Below are 19,507 nucleotides of genomic sequence, written 5' to 3' on the forward strand. Positions count from 1 at the left end.
AAACGAAGCCGACGTCGAAAGCCTAAAAATTTGCGACCTGGAAGCCCAAGATTTTATAGGATAGCATCGACTCCAAGAGACAAGTCTGCGACTGAAAGTCTGCTCCAATGTAAACTTATTAACGAGTTTTATAGTTGGCTAATTGATAGGTATCAGAAGTTGCTTGCACATGAGCTTCTAACCAAACCTTGAGCTCCACAAGTCAACTAATTCATGCATAATATTGATTTTCTTTCATTAATTAATTATGTTCTTGATAAAATACAAATGTGAGCTATATTGTTTTTGCAAATAATTCCTCCTCCCATTTCTACTTATTTGCTTAATTGTTTATTGAGATTCATTGTGAATAGGATTTGTCGTCGTAATTTTCTAAATGATTTAACAAATGACATAAAATGTCCCTTCCTTCGCTACCCTGCACATGTCGTATGGATTTGCTATGGACAAGAAAAATGTGAGTGGTGTGAACCATGAATGCACACCACTATCACTATCAAGAACATATCGTAAGCGCTTCAAGAAGTTTGCAAAATTCTTTCGGGCAAACGAGGATATGAATCAGAGGGGGAGAAAGCATATATTTGTGACAGTACATATAAAATAAGGCCGTACATTGGACGGTAACTGTAGCATTATTCTCTCATCGTGTACGAGACAAACTGACACATCTCACAGTACCAGTGCAGTCAGTGTATCAGCGGAGCAGTCCAGAGGCAGTATCCAGCAGTAGATCGCAATCACAACTGGTAAAGTTAGTTCCAGTCTTTCCTTCCTTTCTTCATCCATGCAATCCTGTTATCTTGCAATAAGTACAACGAATTACAAGAGAATGATGATGGTGATAGTGTATGAAAGCGTGGTCACACTTATATTCGAACTCTTACCTACTGTGGGGTTGCTGCGTATTTCATTCGACCCAATAATCATCACATTGATGTTACCAAGATGTGAGGAAAATCAATCCCTACACATCCTTCTCTTTAGCACCAGTAATTTCCTTTTCAATACCAGGCTAGGAAATCCAATGTCAATCTGGATGCCATCACGTCATGATGCATTTTTCATTTGATACCAATTCGGCAGCATTTCACATGCAAAAAATATTAGAGTTGGTATAAACAATGTGGAATATTTTATACTCGAGATTTTATTGCAATGTGTTTAATTACTGGTACATATTTACTTATGTCCAACATACAGTTTGTATTCCATAAAAAATACGTGACATCGATTTATATGTAAAATATAATAATATGCGATAGATTGCGTTCTTATAAAATCAATAAATAATGCAGAAAATAATAAATATCAAGAATTCTGGTAGTCAATAAATATTTGTAGATGCGCGTATGCGGTGTTAATTAATAAAGGAGTGGGAAGGAGACTCACTATTTTGTAGTATGTAAGGAAAATTAAGGGACAGGATTCGACTTTTCGAACATTCGTTGTTCTTCAGGACCAGAGGAAATTTTAGGTGGCGGATCACGGGGAGTTCTAATATGAGCGTGAGGATATGGGTATAGGAAGGATAGGATTGCCACACCACGTGCAGTGTTAATTAATTGTGATCAAAGAGCTACTTGTAAATATGAACAATAGAATCTTCTCGTGATGAATACAGGGGAATTGCGTAGGTGATTGAACCATAAATCACACTTCGTGACCTAAATCAATTACCCCAGACTCTTGAATTGGCACATATTTGTCATCAATTTTCAATAAAAGTATCGTCTTGTCGGTAATCGAACGACATTGTGGATCTCGATGTCCCGGAGTCCACTTGTGTACACACTGTAAAAAATTGATCCAAATGTTTTAAATAATGCAATGTGTCTATCTATGGAGGTTTATGCAAAAAATGCCTCTTACCACGCCTTCCATCCCATCCTCAGGAACCCAGTTTTGCCAATATGAGCGACCTCCTCTAAATCTCATAGTCTCTTCTGGCCAAATCACATCAATTCTAGCAAAAATGGATGCATAGATATAGTTCCTGTTGGACATCAATTGAAGCCGTAACAGTCATGAAGTTTTTCGTACCTTCTGCCAAGATTTAGTCCGTCATATACCAAATTAGCATCAATTATACGAACTCTTTGTAAGCTGGTAGACTTTTCCCGATCTCTGCTACTAGACTCTCGAAAATCTTTGTCCTTTTCTTTCCCATCTCTTTCCCCTCTATCCTTTTCACGATTTCCATTCGTGTCAGTCAGGAAACCTATTATACCAACATAAATTACACAAAAAGAAGGGAATAATGTTATTTTAAAACTAATACAATTCATGTGCTTAAGTCTTTTGTATGTTGATGTATCCAAGTATAATTTTACCTGCAAGGCTGGCCAACGTTGAGGTAGATGGTTTAGAGACGTTAGAAGCAACGCTGCCTCGATTAAATCCTCTGCTCAATGAACCTCGCCCAGCACTGCTACCTCCAATTTGACTTCCATCAAGAGATTGGCTTCCAGATAAATTTAGTCCGCCCGATACGGCTGCTAACCATCGATGATTAATTATTGAAGGAAAATCCACATTTCGAATTAAAAGACTAGGAAAGTAACTACTTATAATTGTGTACCGGATGGAATGTTTGTGGGTGCCATGGAATAAACACCTTCATGTCCATATGATGTGTCTTCATGATTAGGAATTGCAGATCCACTGGAATTAAGCAATTGGAAGTTTAAGTTTAAGCCAATTCGGGTCATTGAACCGAACTCACTTAACATTATGGAGCACTAGCACTGGCACGACTAGATTTATTAAGTTTGACGAACTTTCATAAAATCTTACAAACCTGGAACATCCTTCCCCTACACGTTGTCTAATTCGCCTCCACACGGAGATGACGTCTTCTTTTAGTTTGGACAAACTAAGGGGTCCACCGATAAGGGAACAAACTTGCGGATGTGTATCTGCATATGACGTGGTGAGCGGTGAGACATAAATAGGATACCCAATGGGCTGGTCACATGATGAGCTGATTGAATTGATTAAGAAAGACAATTTGTATAAATACTCGCACAACTATTTTTGATTAATTACAAAAATCAGTATTTAAAGTTTAGGTAGTCGTTAAATATACATGATACAAGAGGAAAAATGGAATTCAGGCATAGTATATAACGACTCAATGAAATGCAGCAGCACTGGACCGCCAGAAAATTCTCCACACTCCATTAAAGGTGTCTATTGTTCTGACATTTCGAATTTTAACTTTAAATATTAACCACTGAACTATAGTAAACATATGAATCAATTACTTGATGATATTCCGAAGTGCCTGCGTTTTAAAAATAGATACATTGTCATTACAATGCAGTATGAATCACTCAACACCATGAAGATAATTTTGTGTACCTGTTTAGCATTCTGAATACTACCTCTTTCAGGATCCCGATTCCGTAAATAGACTAATTCTTGTTGTTGTCCAGCCCAAAGTCCTCTATGATAATTTAGGAATATTTTTTTGTTACTTTACTTGTGTTTTTTTTTATATTTTAGTAAGGGTAAGAAGTATTACATAATACATGGACAGGAGTAATAATTATGATCAGCGTAATTACTGGAACTCACCTTACACATTCTCTGTTCAGTTTAATGACTCGAAAACTAAGATGGCGCTTATTTAGCATAATGACCTTGTACTCATCAGAACCTTCATCTAAGACGTGCCTAATACAACCAAAATTACACAATAATACAACCCACCAATTAATTATCCACAATAAGTCAAAGACGAATCATATCATACCTCAACGCTAAAAGAGCAGGTGTACCTAAAGACACAAATAAACAAATTAAGCGTCGAAAAATGGAAAAATGGACGCCACGTTTCTAGCGTGGGGTTCAACACATATAGAACTGATCAGAAATGTGTTCATTGCACAGAATGTTTGACCGCAGGTTCTGTATATCGTGAAAATTTTGAGTTTTGAAATTCTACGAGTATGACAAATCTACCTATGTACCTATCATTGATTGAATCAATGCGATTTGAATAAAGTTGAAAACAAATTTGAAAACTCGACAATTGAAGATAATGATTAAATTCGTATCATTCGTATATTCCTGATACAATTAATTTTTCTGATGTTGACTTGAACACTGTTTCTGATCGTATTCGTTCCTCTTCCATGTTCAAGTAATTCATTCAAGTAATTTACTTTTCCGTGACATAACTGATTGTTTGTAATGATATATAAATTAAATTGAGGAGTAACCCTTAAACTATCTTCATGCACTTGTTAAAATATCGTTTCGTTACGCAAATGTAAAGTAATACATAGACACATACCAGAAAGCACAGCCGTTCGCCAAGCAGGACTGTAAATTATCATAGAGCGTGTAAAACATAAATTAATTAAAGTATCGATTAATTTGACAATTACTTACCTCGCCTCATGTGAAATTACAAGGTGCTGGTCATGGTAGCTAATTGCATCAAACAGCGCATTATGATCGTCATATTCATCTGGGCACATGAAGTGATCCTTTATGAAGCATATAACCGTTATTTAACACCATGTAGTGGTTTATGAAAGAGGGGTTTATGTATACTTTATAACAAAGTTGTATTACCTGGTGTAATTTTAAGGACATTCTAACAGCAGCAGAAACTACGCCCTTTAGTAGATCCATGTCACAAAAAACTGAAAACATTATATACATATTTTATCCTGCTGCATCTTTATATTTTATACTTTCACAGCCCGAGTCAGGGCTTATGGAACCATCATGCCCGTGCGTCTGTCTGTGAACACGATTGGGGCAAAGTGGCTGAACCTATTGACTTGAAATTTGTCATATGCATATTGGACAAAGTTAGGAAACGAGTTCGAAGATGGGTCAAATCGGTTGACCGGTGGGGGTCATTTAGGTGCGTGGGGTATTACATACGCACAAAAATTTCAAAATTGTAGAAAGTTGAAATTGGGTATAGATGATGTAAATGGCTATGAATTTAAATTGGCAAAATTTTCGTCTGGGGGACAGCTCGTTATTTCAGCTGGAGTTTGACAGGATGTCTAAAAATGACTTATGCGTAGCAAACGCATCTTTGGAAGTTAAAGATTTGAAAGAAGCGAGGTCCCCTGGTCCTGATAGTCAAGGGGAAGGATTTGCTATTACTTTATAAATTAGATGACAAATAGTAGAAAATATTTAACAAGCATTCTACCATCCCCACCCACTACATGGGTTGGCAGTAGTAATAGTCGATTCGACTAAAAATTTAGAAACGACTCTGTTCCTGACTCGGGCTACATAAAGACTGCACGCTGGATGTTTTATTATGTCTTCGATTGTCGCTGGTAAAGATGAGCTTTGATAGCCGACTTTTGCTTGCGAAGAAATTATTAAAGATATATAAATAAATAGAAAGGCTACTTACCCCATTCGTCCCTTAGACACGTTATTCGAAAGTCGCCTTTAAAATTTTAAATATAATTTTTAACATTGCTTTTATCATTACTGTATAAAGCAGTTTTACAAAAGCTCAATTATTTTTAAACTCTAACCTTTAAACAAAGCATGTAGACCATACAAGAAAAATTCCACACTGTAAGTTAAGAAACAAGACGAAAACATTATGTAAATTCGAAAAATTACCTATATAAAAAAGGAACCCGATAGGATAACATATTTTCTTACCCATTACTGTGAGCTGCGACACCTAATGCGCGCCTTCCAAGAATACTTAAGGCGAAACACAAGGAAACAAGTCCTGAATCTTTTCCGCTATCGATTCCAACAGTCTGAATTTGAATGCAAAGAGTAAAGTGATGAGTTATTATTTGAGCTAAATAAGGACCAAAATAATACGGCATACCTTTTCTCTTTTTGACAAACAGTACTGAATCCAACTAAGGTAGAGGTGGCAAAAGCTGGTTCGCGTCACTCCAGCAATATTATAGTCATAGTCGCAATCAATATTTGCACTAAATACAGGATCTAACTCTGCGTAATTTTTATCGAGTGTGGGTTTCAAAGCGGTAACAATAGTATCCAGATTTAACCTGTCAAACCCGAATAACATTTAATTTTGTATCACATTTTTATTGAAGCTTACTCTTTAAACATAAATAAGTAATGATTACCATTCTTCAAGTTTCTCAGCTTTAACGGCATAGTAAATGATGCTCTACGAAATAATATAATGAATTAATATGACGGTTTAGTTGATATTGCATGGATGAAATTAGTTACCTTAACGTAATAGGTGATTAATATTTTCCTGAGATCATAAACTTGCAGCATAGATACAGCCGAATTATCAGATATACTGTATCCCTCCAACACGTATTTTGACACTGTAATTTTATAAATAAACAACAAGTGTACTAATTTGGGAAAAAAACTTACCCATCTTTAACTGGAAATCCTGGCAATTTCTGCATGTCTTTTGGGTTCATGTCCCAGCACTTTCACCCCCCTCGTCACTACCACCACACCCTCCGGACGCCATATGTTTGAAAAATATTTGAAAAATATTAAATATTTTTTAATACAGAAGAACAACACATGTGCTGATCAACATGTGAGCGAGAGCGACAGACCGGTTGAGTGGTGGTGGTGGTGGCGGTATTTACTGCAACTTGTCTGCTTGAGACACGAATGTGAGCAAGTACACATGTTGGGTTGGATTTCAACTCAACCACTACCAGTCCGGGACTGAGACGAGATTTTCGCTGTCGTGAATTTATTTGTAATCAATTTTTCAAATGTTATAATAAAACGAAAAATTTAAACTTTCCAACTCCTCCCCCACCACTACACCCCGTGTTGGGTGAGAAAAGGTAATTATTTATTTTCGATTCCAATAGTTGGATATTTCTCGTTTCTCATTTTTCTCATTTGTTCTCATTATTTCCCAACATTTCTCATTCCGTTTCGTTCCGTCTTACTTGCAGATTGACAGAATGACTTCGACAACAGATGAGTTGGATGGAGGAGATTTAGGTAATCTTTTATTTTACCATTTCACTAATTTTGTTAATTATTTGTAGATCAACCATTTGATATTTTATTTACAGAGAGTTTTGAAATTCAAGGGAAACGTTACTTCACGGTGGACGAATATATGGACGAATGTAGAGGTTAGTGTCTCATTTTTGTTCCAAAAATTGGATGTATCTACTCTATATGAAGTAAACTTAACAATTAAATGTTGCCAGCTTTAGCCCAACGGGGACCCCTCTCCTCCGAGACCACCGAGTCATCAACCTTACACGACAAGGAGAATGTGACTAGCGTCGACGACGGCGTAAAATTAGGTAAACTAATATGCAGCTTTCCAACATTTGGACACTAATAAATAATTAATATCCCCCTTCTCATCAGATCAAGAGACACTTGTATCGTCGTCAGCCAGTGTGCGGGGACCTTTTCGTATAGTGTCAGCCTCTGCTACGTCATCTAGTCCTTCAACGACGTTATTCGTGCCAAAATACGATAAGACTGACGACGAGGTAGGTTCACCATTAATTTATTTGGCCTTTATTCCAACAGTTGGAGTTTATTGTCCCTGTTTTTCATAATCTTGCAATATTTTTAGCTGGAAAAGAAGACTCCTACTAATCAACTTGACCCCCCTTCAGCCGAACACAAAGTGCTTTCGCGTGACGATTTTCCCCCCCGCCGCGCTACTCGCGACCGTCACCAGGAGGTGTCAACTGAAGGTGAGTTTCCAATAATTGGACAATACTGATAAATAATCATTATTAAATTAATAACCAATTAATAACCAATTGATTATATGTATAATTATAGCACCACCACCAAAAAAGAAGAGCAGACCACTGGTGTACACTGATAGTGATAACGACGATGACGACGACGACGACTCGGTCACTGCTCCAGTTAACAAGAGAGAAGATCCCCCCCTCAAAGCCGATGACGATACTGAGAAGGAGGAGTGGGAGAAATGGATCGTCAAGAAGCACAATGAAGTAAATATTTGTAATAATTTGAAAGATGAAGCATCAAATTTAATTTAAAACTTTTCCAGATTGTTGGAATTTTTGAAAATGATGTTGTCATCGAGGATGGAGTTGTTACACGGCTATTTTTGGAGGATGATCCAATTTCTGGAAGACTTGTTGAAGTTAACGCAGGCATCATTGCGGAGCTCCTCCCTCACCAGTTTCGTGGCGCAAAGTTCATGTATGAAAATTGTTTTGGGAGGTTGGGACAAGACACACGCAATAATTATGACTTGTTTACTTCGGATTACCTCATTGTAAGTAATGTTTAATTTATTATGCACGTTTCCAACAGTTGGACTTGGAAGAAGATTGTCATGCATTTATTTTGCTATATTTTGCAGGGACCTGTGAGAGAAGTTCAAGTCGCAGTGTTCGCCCAGGCAGTACTGAAAAACGAGTCGCGACCCGAAATAAGGACAATTCTCATCCTCTGCCCCGTTCTCAAGAGAGAAATTTGGTCCGCTGAGATTCAAAGGGTGCTTGAAAATGTTGAACCCGACCAGAGACCTTTGGTGCATAACCTGTGGGAAGGACAAGATATGGAAGAGAAAATAAAATCTTTGAACCTGTGGACGAAACAAGGAGGAGTCGCCATTTTGGACTTTGAACTGTTCCAACAATTGGACGAGTACTACGTGGACGATAATGACGACGACTCTCGAGAAGCTATTAACAATAGTCTCTTCACTCCGGGTCCAGCGATTGTCTTTAAGGATTTGGAAAGCATTGATAGACGATATATTAATCGAAAGTACAAAGGTCTTGTGAAAATCACCACTACCAGACAGATAGTACTCCCTGATCTCGTAAGTTGACAACAAACATTTTACCCATGTGAATAGTGGTCCAATAGTTGGAAATAGTTTTATTAATTAACTTTTATTTATATATCTTTTCAGTATTCAAACGACCCAGTTCAACACATCAATCGTGTTATCTGTAGAGATTGGCTGACCTCGACAACCACTGGATTCTTGGATGACCATGAAAAGAAGTTTGAATTTTTGTGCGATTTGGTTGACTATCATGCCAAGAGAGAAGTCCATTGGATTCAGAAAAGAGGATTCGCCACTATACAGAATGATGGGTCAGGTTATTATTTCCTCAAATCCGACTTTCCAAATCAGTGGAGAAAGGCAATTTCAAGTCGCGCTAGACAAGCTTCTACAACTCCAGAACGTCGAGTTAAACACAAACTGTATACCAAAGAACTAAGAAGCAACACCCCCGGCACATACGTGTTTTATATATTGGTGATTTCTCCAATAATTGGACCCCTGACGGTTGGAGATTTGTGCAATCCAAATAGCGACATGACGATATACGTCGGCGAGTGGGACGCATCATATAACTATGCCCTCATCACATCCCGACCAGAGCATTTCACAAACAATAACTGCATAGTGTATAAACTAACCAGCGACCCCAAAAATCAATGCAACGAGGTTCTGGCACAGCAGTGCCTGAATCAGTTTGTGGCACACTTTGGAGAAGCTTTTATTTTGGTAATTTTATTTTATTAAGTCTATATTCCAACTTTTGGACCTATGTTTAATAATTATCTTAATTTAATTATATTCTCAACAGTATTATGCACACGAATGGAATAAGAAGAATCCGGAGAAGCCAAAATTCATCCTGACCTCCCCCGAGGTCCAAAACTTGGATGAAGACGGGAATTTGGAAAAACAAGCGAGACAAATGGCGAGGGACGGAATTTGGATCTTTGCTGCGCTTCAAGAGGATGGAGAACCACACCCACCACAACACGCGAGATTTGAAGAAATTTGTACGCTTCCGTTTATGATAAAACCCAGCTATATCAAACGAAGAGTGATCCCGGGATTGGGGCAGGGATCCAATGATTGGAAATAAGGTCTAGAAAGGTTTTGGGTTCTTTGACCATCCTTCCGGAAAGTGATATTTTGGAAATTTGTCACTTGAATAGTCGATTGCATATTTATTATCGATGTGCATATTTTTTGCATAAATAGTGTTGATATTTTTACAAATAAATCAGGCTTACCTGTGACCTCCCATGCCATCCATCTTTGACTAAAGGCTAAGAATAAGCATAAAAATATTATTTTATTATTTCAAAGATAAAGTTCATTACTGGAGGACATATATAGTAATTATTTGCATAGCCCGACTGTAACCAACAGCAAATGTGAAGGAGAATTTCATACCCGAGTTTACACTCAAAATATGAGGGGGGTGGCCTGGTTCACAACAACAAAATCCTACACAGGCAAGTAAATATAAGCATTTTTTCAGAATGTTATTAGTAAAAAAGATAATGCAAACTGTACCATCATCGTCTTCAACACCTTCCGAAATAGCTTCAACTTCTCTTTGCTGACAATACGTCCCTCGAAATTCTAAATTAGAAGTCTTCTAAATGATTGGGAATTCTATGATACAAATAGCTACAACCAAAACTTATTACCTAATCCCCGCATTTGAAACGTTACAAGACCATTTCCAACTTCTATAACATGTACGAGACAGTTGAGATAATCTGAAGCTAGTACAAAACAGTCCTAGGAGAAAAAATTATTTACAGTTGTTAGATAATTATCAGCTAACTAAGCCCCGTTTACTAGGTTTTGTAAGTGGCAGAAAAGTCTAATGGTTAACTAGAACCACTGTACTTACTCCTTGTGAAACCTGGCCCCATCGACCTGTTTTAGTAAATAATAATAAGGAAATAATTTATACACGTATCGAAATATTTGATAGGTTTAGAAGATTAACGAAAACATACCAAGCATGAGATCACCACACAAACAATCCTGGAGCGATCTGGTAAGATGCTCATAGAAAATAGAATTTAAATTGTTGTCATCTGCGCCTGGATTTTTCTCTAAATGTGTGGATAAGCGGGTGTTGGAATTGTCTACACGTTTAGTATTATAATCCTTCTCCCAAAACTTGATTGGTCTCACGTAGGATGTTATAAATATGGCACTTCCTAATAGTAGAAAAGATAATGCTCAATTTTAATCATCCGCGAATCTAGATTTAACAAAACGACCTTTCTCTCAACACTTTACCTAAAAAGGGATTTAATGGGGCGGACAAAAATGACGAAACTACTGCTTGTAAAAACAGCATTGCAGAATGTGGTACGCTGAATGGCTGAAACATATAATGTTTGTTAATTAATTTAACTGAAAATACATTTGACACAAAAGACAAATATTTACAAAAAACTGACCTGAGCAAAAGCATGAAAAGCTGATCCTAGTAGTGATTAAATAAATATATGATTCAGTAAAATTCAGACGACTATCCCCGTTAGTAAATTAGATACATATAAAAAATTAACGGTAGTAATATTCAACGAACGTTTTACACAGACTGGAAATGAAATTTAAATAATTCTATAAATTTCACTCTTAAGGTTTCAAAATTTCTTGACCTTGGAGGTCATGATCTACACGATCGAGTTTAGAGCACCGACCTTACACGTAAGGTCGGTTCTCTGAACTCGAAACAGAACTGAAAAATAATCATCGGTCAAGAGTTATCATACGAGGGACAAAACGTTCGCTTATAGTAGATACCGCTATGAATTTTTTTAATGATCACTTACCCCAGGTGATTTGCCACGGTGAAATATATTTTATGACGAATTGGAGTTTTAGGCATAGTTCGTGCATTTTGTGAAATGCGATACTCATGAAGAAAAAATCAACAAGAAAGGTTTCTGATAACCCAATCCAATCAAAATTGAAAAAGAGTAACGTAAAGACCTGGTAAGATGTACATAAAAAATTAGAATTAACGCTATTGTCACCTTGTCCTGTCCATGCACATCATAATTAATAATTTAATAGACTAGATTAGAATCAAATGCTTATACCAAAATCAAATAGTGCTTCCCAGGATCAGAGAAACTTGTCCGCAATGCTTTCAGACCAGTAATGACAATTATCAAACTTCCAAACGCAACTCCAAATTTGTCGTTACTAATAATCTTTGCAGATTCTGTAAGGGCGCTCGTAAATAATAAGGGATACACGACATTTTTTTCAAAGAAGCACAGCCACATGAATATTTTCTGCAAATTTAAATTGTTCATAAATCAATTGTAGGCGTTGGCTGAATACAACTACTAATCGTAAAAATGTGTACGCGGTCATACCTCGAACCACATTAGTCTTGCTGCAATGTAATGAGAAATTAATTAGTTAAACAATAATAAAACTCCATTTCATTCAGTCAGTCATTTATGGTCAAGCTGGATAAACTATTAACAAACATACCAGCATCACGGACTTCAAACTGATGATATTCGCCAGGAGGTAAAACTGGGTGAGACATAAGGAGGCATGGGAGTTGTTTTCGAAATTGAGGTATTAAATAATGAAGTAAAAATCCAAGCACAATTGCCAAAATCCACAAAGTCGGAGTCAATCCTGGTTGAAGAGCACTGAAAACAGTGCTGCTATGTAGTCCAAATATGACCAGTCCAATGAAAGTGCAAATAATTGCGTCCGACTACAAATCACAGACGCGGATTGCATTGATTACATAATATCAGTGAATAATAAAATACTTCAATATACAAAACTAACCAACAAACGAGACTTAACAGTGTCTCGTAATTTTTTTGGTAAAGGATCTCCTTGGTCTTCAGTATCTTGAGGTGGGACATTTGTATGCGGTTCCCCAAAACAGTCCTCTTCAGGACAAAAAAGCTGTTTTAATACACTCCACATCACACTGGGGTCAGATGTACAACGACTCATATGGTACGAAATAACGACCAATAGGCCACAGAAAATTGAGAACATCAGGTGTTGCGTTGATTTGGGTTCACTCATCGCACCATATGCAAAACCGTAAAGTAGTAACACTGCGATCCAATTGCGCAACAGGCTAATGATTCCAGCAGACAAACTTGATGTAGCGTTTCCACCAAATCCATGCTGTGAGAGAAAAAATAAATATTAGCAATGATTTGAAATACAGCATCATACCTGGTTAATTTTTAATTTCATGATTTAAAATATGCTGGATTATAAAAATACTAAAATGAATTTAGTTTCTATCTGCACATACAAATCTAACTATAAGTTGTTGCGTTTTCTTACTGATAGTTGATATATGCATGGATAACTCACCATATCGATTTGCTCGAGAAGATACATGAGAAATGTGTTGATTTGAGCTAGAGATGGTAGGAAAATATGCACATAGTTATGTTAACGTAACAAGTGATTAGAATTTTTAGGAGAAAATTTAAAACCACGAGAAATGAAATATTTAGTTAATATGATCTATTCATAAAAATAGGATACAAAATTCTTACTTACCAAACAATCCAACGCTGAATAAGACGGGAAAACAGAGCAAAATAATTAAAAGGGCGGTTTGAATATTTTCAAGAAATAGTTTTTGCGTCAAATCCACTCCATATAATTTTAAATCAAAATCGTGTGTGCCATTATCCAATAAAACTTGTGTCAAATACACCAAGCCTCCGCACAGGCAAAAATAAATTGGGCGACTGAATGCCGTTAAATAATTAAATCCGTGGGTGGGGGAAGAAGCGTCAGGCTGTACACTTGAAAGTAACGAGAACTGACAGCTTGCAATCACAAAACACATTAGCACAACTGTTAAATCCTGATAATATCCTCGGTGTAATATGTACGATCCTAGGCAGGCAACACCAACCGCGAGTATAATGCAAAACAAGTTTTCCAATACGGAACGGTTTCTGTCAAACAGCGCCATTAATTTTAATCTGTCGAACCAAATTTTTGTATACGCATTTGGGAAAAAGTAAAGTAGTTTCATCATGTAGTATTGACGAGGTAATTTTTGTTCCTTTTGTTTGTTGCGATCAAACCCTCCACGACCATGAGAATTCAGACGGTCTCCTCCACCCAAAACTCCCAGGGCAGTCGTGTGGTAATTGTGGTCTTGACCGAGATTGTAAGTTCCACCTGGTCTTCTTCGTTCAATTATGGATTCAGTCAACACTTGCAGTACATCACGCCGGTTCCTTTGCCAGGATCTCTGCATTGATGAATAGCTTGGCATCGGCAGTCGTGTCGAGCTGAGTGCATGAGACGAATTAGATGCTGAGACGCTGTTGTATTCTGGAGTAATTGTTACTAGAGATGGAACTGAAGCTATCGGACTAGGACACCCACTGTCAGTTTGACTTTGTCCGCGACTTAGGCTCTGTACCGTACCACCCCCACCCCCACCGGATATACCACGTGAGTGATGAGGCGGATTACTTCGTCGATAAGATGCATACATTTTGTTGGTGGATGTGTCGAGTTCTGTGGTTGAACTACCACTTGACCATGATTCACTTGATGGAGTTTTAATTCCAAGTGGATGATGATGACTTCCACCGCACCCTGAAGGATTTAAGCTGGTGCTTTGACGTGGTTCGGTATTAGATGCTGTAAAATCAGACCGTATATTTCCAGCAGATTTATCAGAATTTTGGTATTCATTAATGACTGGGGGAAAATTTAGTGGATTCGAAGCATCTATGATTGTCGTTATCGGTGCGGGAGATTTTTCGGTAAATATATACGAATGCCAACTTCCTCTTTCATCCTGAAAATTAAAAAAAACGAAGATATAATTTATAGAGAAACACTGGCAATGTTTTTCCTTGCAGAAGCTAAAATGCGAAGCTACTAAATAAAGCCAATAAACGAACTCATAATGAACAATTATGTATATTGCATTGATTACGCATATCAGATTATGATAACCCACCTGAAAGTAGTGGATTGCTCCTTCTGTTGTATCATCATGTGAGTTGGCCACGTGAGTTCCAGATGCACCAACGTTAGGAGAAACGAATGGAACATCTCGTCGCCTTTCCAAAGACCTTCTACTATGTGTAAGTCTCATCAAACGTCTGTGCCTTGCAAAAATAGCATTTCAGATTTTTCAGAGAAAGGCTTAAAATCAAATGTGAAAAATAACTGTTATTTTCACGCATTTCCCATGTACCTGTTAACTGCTGTGGGTCCTGTGGCAAAATCCGTCGCACAATTCATTGAATCTTCCCTCGAGTCTCGAGGTCGAAATGTGCCTGGGATATTTCCTCTGCCGGATGATGATGAGTTGGGAAGTCTATCGTGATAAGTTGTTAAAGGACCAGCAATATCCAAAGAATTTTGCTGACCAAGTGACCTTAGTTGAAGTTTTAACTCCCGGGCAGCACTGTGGAGAAATGGAGCGCCAGACGGTACAGGACTATCACGGTCACCTGATCCCCGTCGATGTCTGTGCCTATTTTCATTTCTATTTCGACGGTTGGTATTTGTGGCTATATCATCCAACAAAAGACCACCAAAAGCAGAAGATGTAGGGGAGGGCTCGTGAGTTTCTTCCAATAACCTTTCCAAGACCCGTGGACTAGTTTCTCTATCACCTCTCCCTGGAATAATTTAATTAATATATCCAAAATATAATTATGTAAGTACATAACAAGCATTTTTTGAAGCAATCGTAGCAAGTTATTGCATGCATATTTAGTAGATTATAGCAAGTATTTGTTATCAATAAGCTATTACGTGAACCACTTCCTCGTCTACCACTAGAACAACTTCCATGGGGCTGAATCCCAGTGTGACGTTTTGGAATAGCACCGAATCTCAAATCTTCAGGTGTAGTAACTGCTGAGGTAGTTTCCCGATTTTTTTGACTTTCTCCGACTTCCGAAACCAATGGTTCAGCGTCTGTACAAATAATGCAAATTACTAGTGAATTAAATATTATTAGTAAATTTTAGTCAGTTATAAGGTTTCATGTTAATTTTTTTCAAGTTCTATAGGTATTTTCAGAAATTGAAATTGAAAAAATTATTTGGCTGGTTTGGCACGGGGGTGCATATATGTACATACCTGATGGCTCTTTGGATAAATCGTTGTTTGAAGCAAAAAGCCATGTTAGTCCCAAGAAACTTTGACTTTTTTGAGAGTCTGCTGACGTAATAGAATCTGTATCACAGTTTTGAATTTTGCTTTCCGTGTTATCACCTAAATGTTGAGTAAATATATTTTTTTTAACTGTATAATGCATAATGTATCGTAAAGTATTGTTTGGTTAGTTGCATACAAAACTCTTCAGTAGAACCTCCCATAGATGTAGATATTGCTTTTACAGCAACGTTCACAGCTTGAAACATCCATTGGCCAGAGAAAAATGGCCCCCCAGCGAGATTCCATCCTACTAATGAATCATTTTGCGGAACCAGTGCAAATCGTTTCTCTGTCAAAGAAGATTCTTCCACGTTATCTGCTGACACGGACGCAGGAACACTGGATATTTCTTTATCCAAGCCAGAACAATATTGACTAAGATTGTTTCGGACTTCAGCAGCACTCTCGCTACGCTGGTACATTTGCTTTGACGATCTTACATCTGAACTCCGATTATGAGGATGAATGTTCTTTCGTCGTTTTTCCTTTCCTAAGCGATTATCTCGATCTTTTGAAATGGCGTCCAACTTGCTTCGTCCCTTATGATGTTGATGATAGTAGTGTTGGCTTCCGTCTAGTGATCGTGTGCTAAATGACACTCGTTTACAATGGCTAGCAGCTGTATCACTGATATTGTTATCATCCCTTTCCTTTGTTAGCGACAAAGGTATTTGCTCCTTTGAGGATTTTTGTTCCAAACTACAATGTCTTTGGAGTAATGGCGTTCTGCTCCTCACATGCTCGTCGTCACTTTCACTTTCTGATTTACTCTCGGAATCACTGCGTTGGATTGAAGAAGCAATTTTATTGTTCTTGTCCTTTCCCAATCTTTGCTGTTGTTCATTGTTGACTTCATCAATGTTATTCCCAACTTCTTCTTTAGATCCAATTTGGAAAATAGGCTTCGAGTCAGCCCGCTTATCTGCTGACTGCAAGTTATGAGCTGATTGACTCCCACAAATGGATCGAGATCCCGATTGTTTACTAGATTTTGGTGTTGCAACAATATGATGAGGATGAGTGTCGACGTGTTGGTTACAACTTGAAGTCTCAGCAACACTTCTTGTGCGACGAAATTGTAAGCGCTTGTGCTTACAACTTTCATCGGACTCTGTTCAACCAACAAATGACACCATTTTATATAATAACTTTATTTTGTCTTGTTTATCGTGTCGATCTTGACTACTACATAAGAAAACAAAAACATGGATTGGGTGTAGGAATATTGAAAATTAGAACTTACCGTGCTTTGAAAGTACAGATCCCATATCCAAAGATGCTGCCTGTTTCAATTTGTTTTCAGATTTTGAGCAATCATCTCCATCCCGTAGGCCTGAGTCCAGGCTGAGAACATTACATAAAAGCTTTCCTGAAGAATTGAATCCGTCCTAAAACATTTTCAAGTATTAACAACTTAGGATTAGCAACAAGGTGTTATGCTATTGTTGGAAGACCACCACGAAACATGTATAAAATTAATTATTATATAATCAAGCTGTTACGTACTGATGATGGTAGTACCACTTGGGATAACTCCATAATGCCATTGCTGTTGTCACCGGAAATCCAAATGTCTTGATTATCTTCTTCTTCCTCGACTGGACTTTGAGCTTTCGACGCATTAGTATCATGAATAACTACGCTCTCAAGAGCACCAACATTTACACCTAACAATAGTGATAGGGATGGTCATTAAATTAAGAAAAAGTAGGCACAACCAATACGTTACCGGTTCTTTCTATATAATAATCTTAACTTAATGTCTAAATTACACTCACATGAGATATCTAGTTCATGTTCATCCTGGCATATTGAGTTTCTTGAATTTGGCTTATTGAGATGAGATGACACACTACTTCTTGTGCTATCCGAGCTGGACGAACATTCATTGCGATGCACGTCAACCTTTAGGTTGGTGGCTTAAGAAATGACATAAATATATTTCATCTACACTGAACATAATCTGCCAGATTCAGGCAACAGTTTACTGTATGAACTGGTTTTTAATTCAAGTATCAATGTACCTGTAGGAGGGTCAGCAGTGGTATCTTCTATCGATGAACTCCTCAATCTAGGGTTTGCAGCCGACCTACTCATTGTCATATCTTGAAGCTCTATTCCCTCCCTAAAGATTATTATTTCGACCATAATTACTGAAGTCAATATATTCAAGTAAACTTTTTTGATAATGTTATAATAGTTGCTTACGATTCGTTTAGTCCAAGATTCTGCGTTTTTACGACTACTTTGACTTCCTCATCGCCGAGAGTCACGCCTTCGTTCTCCTTTTCAGGTTCAACGACAGGTTCCGTCGTATCAAATAAATAATGGAATCGACAATTTACGACTTTGATGCACAAAAACACTACACCAACGGTCCCCACATATATTGACCAAATTGTAGGAGTGGATGTGAAATACTGAAAATATCAAACAATGAATGAGGGAGCTGAATTAAAGAGATAGTTAATAATGTTTGACTCCTTACAATACATAAAGTGAGGGGAAATGCCATGAAGAATATCCAGAGATACAGATGAACCGTGTTGATAAATAAGGGTTGTCTCGGGTCGTGAAACCAGCCACCTGTAAAAGAAGCCCATACTCCTTGGCGCAAGATCCTGCAAATCAGAGAAGGTCAACATTAATGTTGATTTGCAAGTAATGGTCTTTCTGTCTTTCATAAAGTAGTTTACAATCTATATACAAATTATTTCACTTACTCGAGAAGATGGGACCCCATCGTAGCCCGTTCACCGTTTCTGGAACGGGTCTACTCAAACCAAATCCTGTTTTTGAACAGAAACCTCTTTAAAACTGTTGCCATTGATGGCACGATGATCTGTTTATCCATTCATTCCAGAGATCCTGAAAATACAAACAAATATTTCAAGTCTTGCGTATTCATTATAAATGTGAATATGTACACGATATTAATGGATATACAAGATCATATATAGCAATCAAGGAATGAAGATTAATGACAAATGACTTTATTTTCTTTCTTTGATATCTTTTATGCGTGTCAATTTAAAAATCTTGTGGGTTCTAGAGTATCACCTGCTTCTGTATAGATGGCTGATTGACAAAACCAATTGCGAGGTTAGCGCAGTAAATCACGAAGTTTCAGAAAATGATAATTCTGTTCTTTAGTAATTATTAGCGTGTTTGGAAATAAGAAGAGAGCGGAGACTAATGTGGACCATTTAGTTTGAAGTTGGAGCCAGGAAGGAATCACCAGGAAGTGAAAACTGCCGTCTTCTATGGGACAGCCGGATTACGCAGCACAGATATCGTTTCATTCCTTTCGTTGATAATTTTCATGGGGTTTCGCTTGTTTTGGTAGTTTGGGTCCTATTTGTTTGTTATTGTTGTCAGATGCATGGCATTCCCACAATTCTGTCGTACCCACAAAGAATGCATGAAAATTGAAGCCCATGGAAAGGTTTCTACCCTTGACGATGCACTTTACAAAAAAATATATATTATGGATGGACTTCTAGTGTAATGCTAATGTCTCTTAAGTTTAAATATGAGCATTTTGTTCAC

General features: G+C 37.5%; 1 protein-coding gene across 4 annotated transcripts; it reads right to left on the reverse strand.

The window, feature by feature from the left end:
• Nucleotides 1-1,129: 1,129 nt before the first annotated feature.
• Nucleotides 1,130-19,180, reverse strand: LOC110842814 (pecanex-like protein 1). 4 transcript variants are annotated; one of them, XM_022088642.2, is made up of 48 exons: nt 19,019-19,180; nt 18,682-18,826; nt 18,447-18,579; nt 18,167-18,378; nt 17,983-18,083; nt 17,737-17,877; nt 17,465-17,625; nt 17,202-17,346; nt 16,095-17,069; nt 15,881-16,015; nt 15,551-15,715; nt 15,168-15,414; nt 14,985-15,107; nt 14,745-14,895; nt 13,313-14,579; nt 13,121-13,167; nt 12,572-12,925; nt 12,260-12,494; nt 12,139-12,158; nt 11,857-12,054; nt 11,587-11,746; nt 11,209-11,234; nt 11,045-11,129; nt 10,756-10,962; nt 10,647-10,672; nt 10,438-10,531; nt 10,301-10,369; nt 10,178-10,231; nt 10,015-10,050; nt 6,211-6,314; nt 6,102-6,145; nt 5,834-6,020; nt 5,656-5,759; nt 5,523-5,563; nt 5,396-5,431; nt 4,585-4,655; nt 4,399-4,496; nt 4,301-4,329; nt 3,758-3,782; nt 3,580-3,678; nt 3,364-3,448; nt 3,267-3,286; nt 2,801-2,983; nt 2,582-2,664; nt 2,334-2,498; nt 2,044-2,221; nt 1,873-1,966; nt 1,130-1,794 (listed from the first exon to the last, which is right to left on the reverse strand). In XM_022088642.2, the coding sequence occupies exons 2-48, from the start codon at nt 18,699-18,701 to the stop codon at nt 1,654-1,656; spliced, it is 7,374 nt and encodes a 2,457-aa protein (XP_021944334.1). In that variant the 5' UTR covers nt 18,702-18,826; nt 19,019-19,180; the 3' UTR covers nt 1,130-1,653. The 4 variants fall into 4 exon arrangements, with proteins under 4 accessions (XP_021944334.1, XP_021944333.1, XP_021944332.1 ...); XM_022088641.2 differs by having other exon boundaries at nt 14,745-14,889; nt 14,985-15,414; XM_022088640.2 differs by having other exon boundaries at nt 2,334-2,495; nt 14,985-15,414.
• Nucleotides 19,181-19,507: the final 327 nt, after the last annotated feature.

Source organism: Folsomia candida, unplaced genomic scaffold (assembly GCF_002217175.1).
Source record: "Folsomia candida strain VU population unplaced genomic scaffold, ASM221717v1 Fcan01_Sc002, whole genome shotgun sequence".
Taxonomy (NCBI): domain Eukaryota; kingdom Metazoa; phylum Arthropoda; class Collembola; order Entomobryomorpha; family Isotomidae; genus Folsomia; species Folsomia candida.

What these genes read in the sequence shown, in the direction of transcription:
- LOC110842814 (XM_022088639.2), bottom strand. Translation starts at nt 18,701, where the DNA reads ATGGGGTCCCATCTTCTCGA. An exon ending in TTCCCCTCACTTTATGTATT is followed by an intron (nt 18,379 to 18,446) that starts GTAAGGAGTCAA and finishes TGATATTTTCAG; the next exon opens with TATTTCACATCCACTCCTAC. An exon ending in AATCTTGGACTAAACGAATC is followed by an intron (nt 18,084 to 18,166) that starts GTAAGCAACTAT and finishes AATAATCTTTAG; the next exon opens with GGAGGGAATAGAGCTTCAAG.